The 15,502-nt window shown below is 35.9% G+C and overlaps 1 protein-coding gene across 13 annotated transcripts in view; it reads left to right on the top strand.

Moving 5' to 3' along the window:
* ZNF280D (zinc finger protein 280D) overlaps positions 1-15,502 on the top strand; it is a 335,873-nt gene that overhangs the window by 219,800 nt on the left and 100,571 nt on the right. For all 13 annotated transcript variants that reach the window (XR_005795835.1, XM_040492781.1, XM_040492780.1 and 10 more), the window contains 2 exons: positions 11,748-11,918; positions 12,057-12,166. Coding sequence is in view for 12 of the 13 variants with exons in the window: in XM_040492781.1 (XP_040348715.1) it covers positions 11,748-11,918; positions 12,057-12,166 (281 nt within the window). In the remaining variant the exon portion in view is untranslated. The remainder of the gene's footprint in view (positions 1-11,747; positions 11,919-12,056; positions 12,167-15,502) is intronic.

The following is a 15,502-nucleotide window of genomic DNA, read 5'->3' as shown; positions in this document are numbered from 1 at the left end:
CAGGCTCTCAGCTGTTAGCACAGAGCCTGATGTGGGGCTAGAACTTATCAACCGCTAGATCATGACTTGAGCCGAAGTTGGATGCTCAGCTGACTGAGCCACCCAGGCACTCCTCTCCTCCAATTTTTTTTATTGTAATATTAGTGCCTAAAATGTTTTTTCATTTAGATAATATTGAGTTCATATTCATTTCTTGGTGTGTCACTTACATGCTTTATAAAAATATAGTCAGTACAATAGGTAAGAACCAAAAGAAAGAAGAAGAAAAATTGTTGTCTTAAGTCTGGTTTTCTAAAACATAGAAACTTTATTAATAGAAAAAGTGAATTTTTGAAACTTCTTGGGAGTAAGGACAATGACTCCTGCTCAACCTGTAAGTTTTCTGTTGCAGAGAGAGTTTAGCCTGAACAGTAAGTAGGATGAGAAGAAGATGTAGATTTCAACTGCCGTTCTTAAGATTTTTGTAGTCTTTATCAAGTCTTTATACTTCAGTTTTCTCATATTATTAAAATGGAGATTTAATTTTTCTTTTTTAATGCATTTATTTTCCAGGCCTGGAGTCAGCCATCAGGAGATATAATTTTAATTCTCACTCTACTTTAGTCAGAGATTTTTCAGGCACAAATAAGATAAATAAAATGAAAGTGCATTATGAACTTTATAAAAAAATTTTTTTGATGTCTATTTACTTTTGAGAGAGACACACACACGCAGAGCGTTGAGTACGGAAGGGGCAGAAAGAGGAAGACACAGAATCTGAAGCAGGCTCTAGGCTCTGAGCTGTCAGCACAGAGCCCAATGTGGGGCTCAAACTCATGAACTGTGAGATCATGACCTGAGCCGAAGTTGGATGCCTAACCACCTGAGCCACCCACATGCCCCAAACTTTAAAGGATTTGACACCAGTTGGTGTGAATGATAATATGTGTTTTATGTTCAGTAGTATGATTGACTACTCTGCAGTGATCATGGATATTTGGAGAAGATTGGATTTGAGCTTGTTCTTGAAAGGATTTTTACTGGCAGAGAGAGAACTGTTCAGAATAGGAAACAACACAAGCCAAAGACAACAGGGATAAATAAGTTGAAGGGTCAGAATTTAAAACTCCTAAATGCAGAGTGATTTTATTATATTAAAAATTTCTTATAGTAAAACAGTCTGTTTCTACTCTCCAGCCTGTTATGTAAGCAGATGCATAATTAAAATATCAGCATTCATTGGCTTTTCAGGTATCCTAACCATTTCACAAGAATGCTATTGTGATTGCACAAATCTTTTCCAGGTACCCATATTATAGCCATAATGATGTGCCTTGAGGATGGGAAAAAAATCATTTTTATGTTATTTCACAGGATGAACAGAGGAGCCAACTAATATAATATTCTTTATTTTTCTCGCATGTTTCCCCTTATTAAAAAGTTAATAGGTGAATCTATTAGAATAATTTTTTTCCTCTAAAGTAAGATACAGAATAATTTCATTAGTAATGATAACAGCTACCATTTATTATTGAATGCTTTCTATGTGCCATATATTGTATGGGTACTTTTTAAAAGTAAGTTAAGATACAAAATATTTTTTTAGTAATGATAGTAGTTGTCATTTATTATTGAATGCTTTCATCTGTCAGATATTGTGTTGGGTGCTTTAAATATATTATCTTAATTGATCTTAAAACAGCTCTGTAAAATAAGACATTATAACTCTTATTTTACAAAAGAGGATACTGAGGCTAAGAGAAGTTAATTAAATAAACCAAGAATACATAGCTAGTCAGTGACAGAGCCTCGATTTGAACTTATACTTTCTGACTTAAAACCCTGGAATATTTCTAATATATTTACTTTACTGCTCCTACTTTCAGTGTACAGTTGAGAGAATGAAAATATGGTGTGCAGTTTTAGAATGCTTATTACCATGTACAGTTGAATGTTATTTTCAAAAAGAGCTTTTGCCTGGCCTGGTTATATAGCCTAAATATCCCCATTTCTCTTGCTAATACTCTGAATAAGGCTTTCAGGTGATGGTTTTCAAACTGTTTTTAGGAGTAAAATTCCTATGCAAAAAAAATTTTATTCAGAAGCCTAATAAATAAAATATACAAGAGTTTCTCTGTTAGACATACCCCCTATATTCCCTAAAATGAGCCTTTTAGGCTCTGGGAACATAATTTGAAAACCTTTATGCCTACACTCCTTCCATTATGAGTCCTTTCATATTTTACCCTTGATCCTAGCCAAAAGGCCAACAAGCCATGGGCTCTTTCATATGAATGAGTGAAGTATTATCGTTTAAGATTAGTTTTTCTACTTTGACTTAGGAATTTTCCTCAAGTTTTTTTTTTCTTTTAAGTGTATTTATTTATTTTGAGAGGTGGGGGTGGTGCACAGAGAGAGAGAGAATCCCAAGCAGGCTCCACACTGTCAGTGCAGAGCTCCCATGTGGGGCTCCAACCCATGAACCAAGATCATGATCTGAGCGGAAATCAAATCAGACACTTAACCAACTGAGCCACCCAGGCACTCCTCTTTTTTTTTCCTTTATGTTCATTTGTTTTGATTCTTAAATTCCACATATGAGTGAAATCATAGCGTATTTGTCTTTTTTCTGACTGACTTATTTTGCTTAGCAGAATACTCTCGCTCCATTTATGCTGTTGTAAATGGCAAGATTTCATTTTTTATTTTTTTTTTAATGTTTATTTATTTATTAGAGAGAGAGAGAGAGAGAGTGCGTTAGCAGGGGAAGGGCAGAGAGAGAGGGAGAGAGAGAATCCCAGTCAGGCTCTGGGCTGATGTGGGGCTCGATCTCATAAACCGGGAGATCATGACCGAAACTAAAATCAAGTCAGACGCTTAATGGACTGAGCCACCCAGGTGCCCAAAGATTTTATTCTTTTTTAATATCTGAGTAGTATTATATTACACACATACACACACACACACACCCCCCACATCTTCTTTACCCATTTATCAGTCTATGGACATTTGGGTTCCTCCAGATTTGGGCTATTGTTGATAATGATGCTATAAACATTAGCATGCATGCATCCCTTCAAATCAGTATTTTTGTATCCATTGGGTAAATACCTACTAGTACAATTGCTGGATGGTAGTGTAGTTATTTTTAACTTTTTGAGGAACCTTCATACTGTTTTCTGCAGTGGCTGCACCAGTTTGCATTACCACCAACAGTGTACAAGGGTTCCTTTTTCACTGCATCCTTGCCAACACCTGTTGTTTCCTCTGTTAATTTTAGCCATTCTGACTGGTATGAGATGATATCTCATTGTATTTTTGATTTGTGTTTCCCTGATGATGAGTGATATTAATAAGCATCTTTTCTGTGTCTGTTGGCCATCTTTATGTCTTCTTTGGACAAATGACTATTCATGTCTTCTGCCCATTTTTTTTTTTTTAATTTTTTTTTCAACGTTTTTATTTATTTATGGGACAGACAGAGACAGAGCATGAACGGGGGAGGGGCAGAGAGAGAGGGAGACACAGAATCGGAAACAGGCTCCAGGCTCCGAGCCATCAGCCCAGAGCCTGACGTGGCGCTCGAACTCACGGACCGTGAGATCGTGACCTGGCTGAAGTCGGACGCTTAACCGACTGCGCCACCCAGGCGCCCCATCTTCTGCCCATTTTTTAATGGGATGATTTGTTTTTGGATGTTGAGTTTGAGAAGTTCTTTATAGATTTTATATACTAAGTCTTTATCAGCTATGTCATCTGCAAACATCATCTCCCATTTCATAAGTTGCCTTTTAGTTTTGTTGATTGTTTCCTTTGCTGTGCAGAAGCTTTTTATTTTGATGATATCCCAATTATTTATTTTTGCTTTTGTTTCCCTGACCTCAGGAGACCTATCTAGAAAGAAGTTGCTATGGCCAGAGTCAGAGAGGTTACTGCCTGTGTTCTCCTCTAGGATTTTGATGGTTTCCTGTCTCACATTTAGGTCTTTTATCCAGTCTGAATTTATTTTTGTGTATGGTGTAAGAAAGTGGTCCAGTTTCATTCTTTTGCATATTGCTGTCCAGTTTTCCCAGCACCATTTGTTGAAGAGACTCTCTTTTTCCTATTAGATATTCTTCCCTGCTTTGTCAAAGGTTAATTGACCGTATAATTGTGGGTTTATTTCTGGGTTTTCTGTTCTGTTTCATTGATCTGTGTGTCTCTTTTTGTGCCACTACTATGCTGTTTTGATCACTACAACTTTGTATTATAACTTGAAGTTTGGAATTGTGATGCTTTGCTTTTCTTTTTCAAGATTGCTTTGGCTATTTAGGGTCTTTTGTGGTTCCATACAAATTTTAGGATTGTTTGTTCTAGCTCTGAAAAATGTTGTTGGTACTTTGATAGGGATTGCATTGAATGTGTAGATTGCTTTGGGTAATATACACATTTTAACAGTATTTGTTGTTCCAATACATGAACATGGAATGTTTTTTTCATTTCTTGGTGTCATCTTCCGTTTCTTTCATCAGTGTTTTGTAATTTTCAGCATATAGATCTTTTTACCTCTTTGGTTAGGTTTATTCTTAGGTATCTTATTGTTTTTTTCGTGCAGTTATAAATGGAGTTGATTTCTCGATTTCTCCTGCTGCTGCTTCATTATTGGTGTATAGAAATGCAACAGTTTTCTCTACATTCATTTTTTATTGAATTTGTGTATCAGTTCTAGCAGTTTTTTGGTGGAGTCTTTTGGGTTTTCTGTACACAGTATCATGTCATCTACAAATAGTGAAACTTTGACTTCTTCCTTGCTAATTTGGACTTCCATTATTTCTTTGTGTTTTCTGATTGCTGTGCTTAGAACTTCCATTACTATGTTCAATGAAAGTGGTGAGAGTGGGCATCCTTGTCTTACTCCTGACTGTAGAGGAAAAGCTCTCAGTTTTTCCCCGTTGAGGATGATACTAGCTGTGGGATTTTTGTATGTGACCTTTATTATGTTAAAGTATGTTTCTTCTAAACCGACTTTGTTGAGGTTTTTATCCTGAATGAATATTGTACTTTGTGAAATGTTTTCTCTGCAGCTATTGAGAGGATCATATGGTTCTTTTCTTTTACTAATGTGGTGTATCACATTGGTTTGCAAATATTGAACCATGCTTGCATCCCAGGAATAAGTCCCACTTGATTGTTGTGAATGATTCTTTTAATGTACTGTTGGATTTGATTTGCTGGTACTTTATTGAGGATTTTTGCATCCATGTTCATCAGGGATATTAGTCTGTGGTTCTCTTTTGTCGTGCAGTCTTTGTCTGGTTTTGCTATCAGGGTAATGCTGGCATCATAGAATAAATTTGGAAGTTTTCCTTTTGTTTCTGTTTTTTGGAATAATTTGAGAAGAATAGGTATTAACTCTTCTTTATATGTTTGGTAAAATTCCCCTGTGAAGGCATCTGGCCCTGGACTTTTGTTTGTTGGGAAATTTTTGATTGCTGATTCAATTTCTTTGCTAGTTATCGGTCTGTTCAAGTTTTCTATTTCTTCTTCTGTTTTGATAGTTTATATGTTTCTAGAAATTTATCCATTTCTTCCATGTTGTTTTTTGGCATATAGTTTTTCATAATATTTTCTTATAATTGTTTGTATTTCTGTGGTATTTGTTGTTATTTCTCCTTTCTTGTTTGTGATTTTATTAATTTGAGTCTTTTTTCTTTGATAAGTCTGACTAGAGGTTTATCAATTTCATTGATTTTTTTTTTTTTCAGTGAACCAGGTACTGGTTTCATTGATCTGTTCTAATATTATTTTTAGTTTCTTTATCATTTATTTCTGCTCTGATGATTATTTCCCTTCTGCTGGCTTTTGGTTTCGTTTGTTGTTCTTTTTCTAGCTCCTTTAGGTAAAAGGTTAGGTTGCTTTTTTGAGATTTTTCTTGCTTCTTAAGGTAGGCCAGACTTCCCTCTTTTTTAAACTAAGTTTATTTTTTTTAATGTCTTTTTTGGGGGGGAGGGGATGTGGGGGAAGAGAGATAATTCCAAGCAGGCTCTGCACTGTTAGTGCAGAGTCTGATGTAGGGTTCAGTCTCAAGACCTGTGAGTATGACCTGAGCTGAATTTAGAATTGGATGCTTAACTGACTGAGCCACCCAGGAGCCAGTGTAAACTTCCCTCTTATGACCAGTTTTGGTACATTCCAGAGGTTTTAGACCATTGTGTTTTCATTTTCATTTGTTCGCTTGTATTTTTTATATTTGCTTTTGGATTTCCTAGTTGACCCGTTCGTTGTTCAGTGGCATGTATTTGAGGTCTTCCCAAATTTTTTTTTGTAGTTCACCTTAAGTTTCATCGCATTGTAATCAGGATATACGCCTGATATGATCTCAGTCTTTTTGTACTGGTTGAGGCCTGATTTGTGACCTAGTATGTGATCTGTTTTGGAGAATGTCCCTTGTACAGTTGAAAAGAATGTGTATTCTGCTGCTTTAGGATGAAATGTTCTCAATATGTGTGTTAAGTCCATCTGGTTCAGTGTGATATTCAAAGCCCTTTTTCCTTGTTGATTTTCCGCTTAGATGATCTGTCCATTGATGTAAGTGGGTGTTAAAATCTCCTACAATTATGGTATTATTATTAGTTCCTTTATGTTATTAATTGTTTTATATATTTGGGTATCTCCATGTTGGGGTAATAAATATTTACAATTGTTAGATTTTCTTGTTGGATAGTCCCTTTTATTCTGTTGTGCCCTTCTTCATCTCATGTTATTGCCTGTGTTTTAAAACCAAATTTGTTTGATATAAGTATTGCTCTTCTGACTTTCTTTTGATGTTCTTTTGCATGATAAATATTTCTCCATCCTTTACTTTCAAACTACCAGTGTCTGGGTCTAAAATGAGTTTCTTTTAGGCAGTATTTAGTAGGGTCTTGCTATTATTTATTTATTAAAAAAATTTTTTTTTCAATGTTTACTTATTTTTTGAGAGACAGACAGCATGAAGGGGTAGGAGCAGACAGAGAGGGAGAGACAAAATCCGAAGCAGGCTCCATGCTACGAGCTGTCAGCACAGAGCCCAATGCGGGGTTCAAACTCATGAACTGTGAGATCATGACCTGAGCTAAAATCAGATGCTTAACCAACTGAGCCACACAGGCACCCCTATTTATTATTTTTTTAATAAACATTTTTAAATGTTTGTTTATTTTTGAGAGAGAGAGAGCACAAGATGGGGAGGGGCAGAGAGGGAGGGGGACAGAAGATTTGAAGCAGGCTCTACACTGACAGCAGAGAGCTCGATTTGGGGCTTGAAATCACAAATTGTGAGAACATGACCTGAGCTGAAGTTGGACACTTAATTGACTAAGCCACCCAGGTGCCCCTATTTTTAAAAATTTTTTTTTATCATTTTAGAGAGTGTACATGAGTGGGGAGAGGGGCAGAGGAAGAGAGAAATATCTTACTCCACACTCAGTGTGGAGCCTAATGCAGGGCTCAGTCCCCTGACCCTAGATGACCTGTGCTGAAATCAAGAGTTGGACATTCAACTGACTGAGCCACCCAGGCACCCCAGTACCCTTTTTTTTTTACCCATTCTGACACCCTATGTCTTTTGTTTGTGGAGTATTTAGTCCATTTACATTTAGAGTAATTATTAATAGGTATATATTTAGTAGCAGTGTATTACTTGTTTTGTCATTGTTTATGGAGATTTTCTCTGTTCCTTCCTTGTCTTTGTCACTTTTAGTCTTTCTTTTCCACTTGAAAAGTCCTTTTTAATATTTTTTGCAGGGCTGTTTTAGTGGTCACGAACTCCTTTAGTTTTTATTTGTCTGGGAAACTCTTTATCTCTCCTATTCTGAATGATAGCTTTGCTGGGTAAAGTGTTCTTGGCTGCGGATTTTTCCCATTTAGCACTTTGAATTTATCATGCCACATGACAAACTTGGCTTGTCAAGTTTCTATGGAGAGATGTGAAGCTAGACTTATGGATCTTCCTTTGTAAGGTAGGGACTTTTTGTGTTGCTGCTTTTAGGATTTTTTTTTTTTTTTGGCTATATTTTATAAATTTGATTACAATATGTCTTGATGTTGACCTGCTTTTATTGATTTTCATGGTAGTTCTTTGTGCTTCCTGGATCTGGATGTCTCTTTCCTTCCCCAGATAAGGGAAGTTTTCAGCTGTTATTTTCTCAAATAAATTTTCTCCCCCCTTTTCTCTCTCCTTCTGGGATTCCTATAATATGAATGTTATGATGTTTGATGGAGTCACTGAGTTCCTAAGTCTATTCTCATGTTCCATAATTCTTTCTTTCTTTCTTTTGTACAGCTTCATTATTTTCTATTATTTTATCTTCTGTATCACTTATTTGTTCCTCTGCTTCTTCCATCCACGTGTTCTCTGCATCCAGTTTGTTTCAGTTTGTTTTCAGATTGCATTTATCATTTCTGACTGATTGTTTTTTAACAGTTTTATCTCAGGTAAGGGTCTCCCTTTTTTCAAGCTCAGCAAGTATTGTATGATTGTTGCTTTAAATTTTCTATCAGGGATATTATATCTATTTTGATTAAATTTCTGGCCATGACTTTTTGTTGTTTCATTTGGGATTAAATCCTCTGTCATGGCATTTTATCTAGGTCTCTGTCTTCTGTGTGTTAGAAAAGCCTGTTATATTTCCTGTTTCTGAGACCAATGGCTTTATGAAGAAGAGGTCATATAGTGTTCAGAGCTTGGTGCCTCAGGGAGTGTCTCTGGTGTGTGTTGTGTGCACTTCACTGCTGTGTTTTGGCTACTATGTCCTTTAGGCCAATCATCTTCAGAGGTTCTGTTTGCTTGCCAGTGAGCATTGTTTGCACCTGGAACAGAGTGTGGTGAGTTTTAACAACTTCCTCTAGAACTGAAGCCTTGCAGAACTGTCTGGCCAGGGGACGTGATGTTTGCGGGGTTTCTGCTGGTCTTCTGGCGAAGCGGCCAACTGCACTGGTACTGAAGCATGCTTGCCCAAGAAGGGAAGTCTCACCAGAGTGCTGGGGGGCGGTGCAGGGCATGGTGTAAGCAGGTTAGGCAGTCAGTGTAGGCACTATGCTGTTTACTGCAGGTGGTTTATGCTGACACTTGGGGAGAGAAATGGTGCCAGTGTGCTCCCTTGTCCCCAGAGAGGGGTCTCCGTGCTTGCTGCTATCAGGGAAGCACTCTCAGAAGAGCAGGTAGTTTCCCTTCTTGTGTCCCAGGCATTTTTCAGATTGCCATTTTCATGCTGTCTGTCCCTGGGTTGCTTGTCTGCCAGGAGCAGTGCAGTGTACTTAGGGCTCTATCCCAGCCAACCCTTCTGACTTCTAAAACTCCAAACTTTAGGGATGTGGTGTGGGCATGGCCTGTGCTGGCCTCCTGGCGAAAGGTCTTGTTGCCCTGGGACTGATGCAGGTTTGACCAAGAACAGCAGTTGCCAGAGGCCAAGGTGCACAGGGTAGGCAGCCATTGTTGGGTCCAAGCTTCCCTTGGCAGGTGGCTCTGTGCCTATGCTGAGGGGCAGGGTAGGGAAATGGCATTCCCAGCTCTTTTGGCCCGTGAGAGGTGCCTCTCCAAATGCTACCTCTCTCAGATGCGCCCCACAAGCGAACAATTTCCCCACTGTGTGCCTTGGGCATTCCTCAGATGTCACTGTCTGCCCCAGATTTGTTTGCCTACCTTCTCGTCAAGCCTGCTGACCTTTAAAACTCCTGTCTTCAAGCTCCGCTGATTGCAAAAACTTAGGAAAATCCGCCCGTCTCCTTTTCCCGGCCAATGGCTTTGGGGAAGTGTTTTTGTGCATTCCCCTGTGTGTTCTTTTCTTTTTCTTTCTTTCTCCCTCCCCTCTCTTTCTCATCTCTCCACCACCAGGGCTCCCTCCCCTCTGCAGCACCTGCAGTCCATTTCTCCCCCAAAGTCTCTGTGCTTCCTACCTACCTAGATGTGGTGTACCTACCTACCTCTTCTCTCCCTCTAGTTGTGGTGTTTGTTCTGTCAGTCCTCAGGTCAATTTCTTGAGTATTCAGAATGATGCTATAGTTACCTAGTTGTGTTTAAGGGACAAGAGGAGCCTAGAGTCCTACTATGCTGCCATTTTAGTTCCTCACCCAAAAGTTAAATTACTTTTTAAAAAATTTCAAATATAATTAAATACAGTGTTCTATTAGTTTCAGGGGTATAATATAATGATTCAAAAATTATATATGTTACTCAGTACTCTTCATGATAAGTGTACTTTTAATCCTCTTCACCTATTTCACCCATTCCCCATCCACCTCCCTGCTGGCTACTACCAGTTTGTTCTTTATATTTAAGAATCTGGGTTATTTCTTTCTCTCCTTTTTTTCTTTATGCATTTGTTTTGTTTCTTAAATTACACATATGAATAGAATCATATGGTGTTTGTCTTTCTCTGACTGAGTTATTTCACTCTACCATTGTACCCTCTAGGTCCATCTGTGTTGTTGCAAAAGTTCAGATTTCATTCTTTTTTATGGCTAATATTCCATTTTGTATATATATACGTCACATTTTCTTTATCCATTCATCTGTGGATGGATGCTTGGGTTTCTTTTATATTTTGGTTATTGTAAATAATGCTGCAATAAACATACATCTTTTTGAATTTTTGTTTTTGCATTCTTTGAGTAAATACCCAGTAGTGGAATTACTGGATAATACAGTAATTATATTTTTAGTTTTTTGAGGAACCTTTACACTGTTTTCCAAAGTGGCTGCACTGGCTTGCATTCCTACCAATGCATGAGGGTTCCTTTTCCTCCACATCCTCATCAACACTTGTTATTTCTTGTCTTTTTGATTTTAGCCATTCTGACAGGTGTGAGATGATTTCTCATTGTGGTTTTGATTTGCATTTCACTGATGATTAGTGTTGGTGAACATCTTTTCATGCGTCTGTTGGTCATCTGTATGTCTGCTTTGGAGAAATGTCTGTTCATGTCTTCTGACCATTTTTAATTGCGTTATTATTATTATTATTATTATTATTATTTTGCTGTTGAGTTGTATAAGTTATTTGTAAATTTTGGATATTAACTCCCTATTGGGTGTATCATTTGAAAATATCTTTTCCCATTCTGTAGATTGCCTCTTTGTTTTGTTGATGGTTTCCTTTGCTGTGCAAAAGTCTTTAATTTTGGTGTAGTCTCAGTAGTTTAATTTTGCTCTTGTTTGCCTTGCCAGAGAAATATTTCTATGGCTGATTTCAAAGAGATTATTGCCCATGTTTTCTTGTAGAAATTTTATGGTTTCAGATCTTTCATTTAGGTCTTTATTCCATTTTGAGTTTATTTTTGTGTATGGTGTAATAAAGTAATCCAGTTTCATTCTGCATATTAACTGTCCAGTTTTCCCAACATCATTTGTTGAAGAGACTTTTTCAAACCATTGTATATTCTTGCCTCCTTTGTTGTAGATTCATTGACCATATAATTGTGGCTTTATTTGTGGGCTCTCTGTTTTGTTGTACTGATCTGTGTGTCTGTTTTTGTGCCAGTACCATACTGTTTTATTACTACAGCTTTGTCGTATATCTTAAAATCTGGGATTGTGATGCCTCCAGTTTTGTTCTTCTTTTTCAAGATTTCCATTTGGTACACCCCTGACTTTTCATCACATAAATTTTTATCATTATTTATTGTCATTTGAATGATAGGATCACTCAATTGTATTACATTTAATTTAGCTCCAAAGTAATCTTATTTAGTTGTAGGAAACATGCTACAGTGTTTAAAAATACTTTTCGCACTTATTTAACTCATTGTAGGTATGAATGAAAGTTCGTTTTTATCAAAACGTCCTTCTACTTCTGAAGTAAACAGCGTTAATCCAAAAAAACCTAAGCCCAGTGATGGTGTTTCTGGAATAAATTCTTCAGCTGTATTTCCTTCAGTTAAGTCTCTTTCAGTGACATCTCCCCAGGCTACATCATCAAAAGGTAAATATGAAATGTGGCATATACAAAAGAAATTATAGTATTTATATATAAATTTTAGAAATCGTAAATTTCCTATTTTTAGTGATTAAAATTATAAAAGATGAATTTTGAATTACATATGTTTTGAATTTATTTTAGGTACAAATACCTCATCAAATCAATCTAAAAATGGAACACCTTTTCCAAGAGCTTGTCCAAAGTGCAATATTCATTTTAATCTTTTGGATCCTTTGAAAAATCACATGAAGGTAAAACTTTTTCAAAATTTAATTTTAAACAGGTTTGCAAATCCCTAAAATATTGATTTATAGTAAATAATGCTTTGTCTAGATATTTAATGAAAAAAATCTTCTCATAGTGGTATTTCCATATAACTTTGGCAAAGATTTATATTCATAATGATTATCTTCATATAAGATTTTTAAATTTGCTCTGAATCATCAAATTAAAAAAAAAAAATTTTTTTGACGTTTATTTATTTTTGAGACAGAGAGAGACAGAGCATGAACGGGGGAGGGTCAGAGAGAGGGAGACACAGAATCCGAAACAGGCTCCAGGCTCTAAGCTGTCAGCACAGAGCCCGACGCGGGGCTCGAACCCACGGAGTGTGAGATCATGACCTGAGCCGAAGTCGGCCGCTTAACCGACTGAGCCACCCAGGCGCCCCTGAATCATCAAATTTTAAGAATTAAGTTTATATGCATTATAATGTATGCTTATTGTATGCTCATTTTAAATGAAAGTAAATTATTAATCAAAATATTTAGTAGATTTGGTTTAATTCAAACTTTTAAAAAAAGGCATTTTTATAGTTTCTTTAATTATTATGTTTTTGGGTTCATGGTAACATGAGCATGACACATTACACAATGAAAATCTGAATTTTACATTTAATTTTCAACACTCAGACTTAAACCCCAAATGATGGAGCATTTCATCTGAAATAATTATATTCAGAATATAGTTTGTGTAATTGTCCTAAATTAATTCAGGCTTTTTATTGGAATAGGAAGCTCTTGAGATTAAATTTTAAGAATTTTTCAAAGTACAAATGAAATAGGAGGTGTAGGTAACATTTCACTTGAAATATTTTAGTGTATATTACAGTATCCTCCTTTGGTGTGAGGAAAGATATCCTGCATTCTCTTTGCATGTCCTATAGAAATGGCAGGAAGGGAGAAAGAGAAAGAAAAAAGTCCATGTAGATTATATGAAGAAAGAAAGGAAGGAGAAGGGTACAGTTGTAAAGAAATAGGTAAGGAAAGTTCTTGTTCACAATTTCAGAAATTGACAAACTTTTATTAAGATAAACATTTTATTAAAAAGGTAGAAAAAATAAGGGAACTTTTTTAGAATTTCAAGTATGTCTTTTTATTCGGTTACAAAACAGCATTTGGTCTGTCACTACTCCAGCAACCAGAATGTAGCCTCTGATAATTGCACTCTGTGCTTTCTTCTTACATAAAAATTAACCTTTACAGGTGCTTTCACTTTTTTTTTTTATCTGTGTAATGCTTTGATGAGATACTTGATGTATTTTATGTTTGCATTTTAGATGGAAAGAAAAAGCTATATTCTTTGACTTTAATTATTTGAGTAAGGAATACAGTGATATTATTCAAGATAAAACAGTTTCCAAAGGCATATAAGTGAAAAATCTTAACTGTGTCTCTTATTTATCTGGTTCTCAGAATGACTCTCAAAGAAAGTAATTTTTATTAGTTGGTTTTTGTATTTTTCCTAATTTCCTTTCCACATAAACAGTTAACACATATGTTCTTATTTTCTTTCTGTTTTGTATATAAATTGTAGCATATTGTGTATATCCTTCTGTATCTGGTAAAATTGGCAGCTATTTTCCAAAATGTAGCTTTACATCCAATATGTGTATTATTGCATTGTTTTTGATTACTCATATTAGAAACAACCAAAATTTCATATAATATTCATATAATAGAACACTATGCAACCTTTTAAAAAGAATGGAATGTCTGTAATGGATAATGATATGGGATGATCTCAAAGACGTATTAGTGAACTAAGTTAAATATATAATATAAACAGCTTATTATGTGTGTTTATATCATAAAGAAATGTGACAGAATAGTCACCAACTCTAGGACAAGGAAGTTTAAAACTTAGACTTTTTGTATCCTAGCTTATGCATTTTATATATCAGTTGAAGTTTTAGTATTACAACGAGTTCCATTTTGAAAAAAATGTGATTTTTAGATTCTTTGTGAATTAATGTTTGCTATTATAGATAAGTAGATGACTGCACTACAGAAATAATGTTTTCTCTTTCAGTAAAGAATATCTAAAACATAAGGCAAATATCCTACAGTATTAAGAACAATTTGTGTATCTGAGACCATGTGCCAGACTATTAAACTTTAAATACTGTATTTCATTTAATCTTTAGAAAATTCTTGCAGGGGCACCTGGGTAGGTCACTCTCTTGAGCATCTGACTCTTAATTTTGGCTCAAGTCATGATCCCAGGGTCGTGGGATTGAGCCCTGCTTTGGGTTCCACACTGGTAATGGAGCCTGCTTAAGAATCTCTCTCCCTCTTTATCTCTCTTTCTTTCTCTCTGCCCTGCTTGTAGACTCTTTCTAAAATATATATTAAAATCTTAAAAAAAAAAAAAATTCTTGGAGATGAACATTTTTCTCATTGTTTTATAGCCAGTTTATTTAAAGGCATAACTGGCGTTCAAACAGTAATGGTAAAAGCCCAAATTCTCACAATTTTTTCTCCTTTTTGAGTGGATAGGTTATTTAATGTTACATGGAAACCTGAAAATAGGTATGCAGTTTTTCATAGGGTATGAAATTTGAAATTTATTAATCAGACATAGCTTATTAATTACATTATTTAGATTTCTGTATCTTTATTTTGTTGTATACTTCATCTTTTTTTTAAATCTACAACAAATTTATTATTATTTTTTAATTTAAATCCAAGTTAGTTAACATATAGTATAATAATGGAGTAGAATTTAGTGATGGATCACTTACATATGACACCCAGTGCTCATTCCAACAAGTGCCCTCCTTAATGCCCATCACCCATTTAGCCCATCCTGTCCCCATCTCCCCTCTAACAGCCCTCAGTTTGTTCCCTGTATTTAAAAGTCTCCCCTGGTTTGCCTCCCTCTCTGTTTTTATCTTATTTTTCCTTCCTTTCCCCTATGTTCATCTGTTTTGTTTTTTTAAGTTCCACATATAAGTGAAATGATATTTGTCTTTCTCTGACTGATTTCATTTTGCAAAATACATTCTAGTTCCATTCACATTGTTGCAAATGGCAAGATTTCATTCTTTTGGATTGCTTAGTAATATTCCATTGTATATATATACCACATCTTTTTTTTTTTTTTTTAATTTTTTTTTTTTAACGTTTATTTATTTTTGAGACAGAGAGAGACAGAGCATGAACGGGGGAGGGTCAGAGAGAGGGAGACACGGAATCTGAAACAGGCTCCAGGCTCTGAGCGGTCAGCACAGAGCCCGACGCGGGGCTCGAACTCACGGAGTGTGAGATCGTGACCTGAGCCGAAGTCGGCCGCTTAACCGACTGAGC

This window comes from Herpailurus yagouaroundi, unplaced genomic scaffold (genome assembly GCF_014898765.1).
Source record: "Herpailurus yagouaroundi ecotype Mexico unplaced genomic scaffold, PumYag 184, whole genome shotgun sequence".
Classification (NCBI taxonomy): Eukaryota; Metazoa; Chordata; class Mammalia; order Carnivora; family Felidae; genus Herpailurus; species Herpailurus yagouaroundi.
The sequence above is the reverse complement of the archived record's forward strand: the minus strand, read 5'-3'. Positions and strand labels throughout refer to the sequence as shown.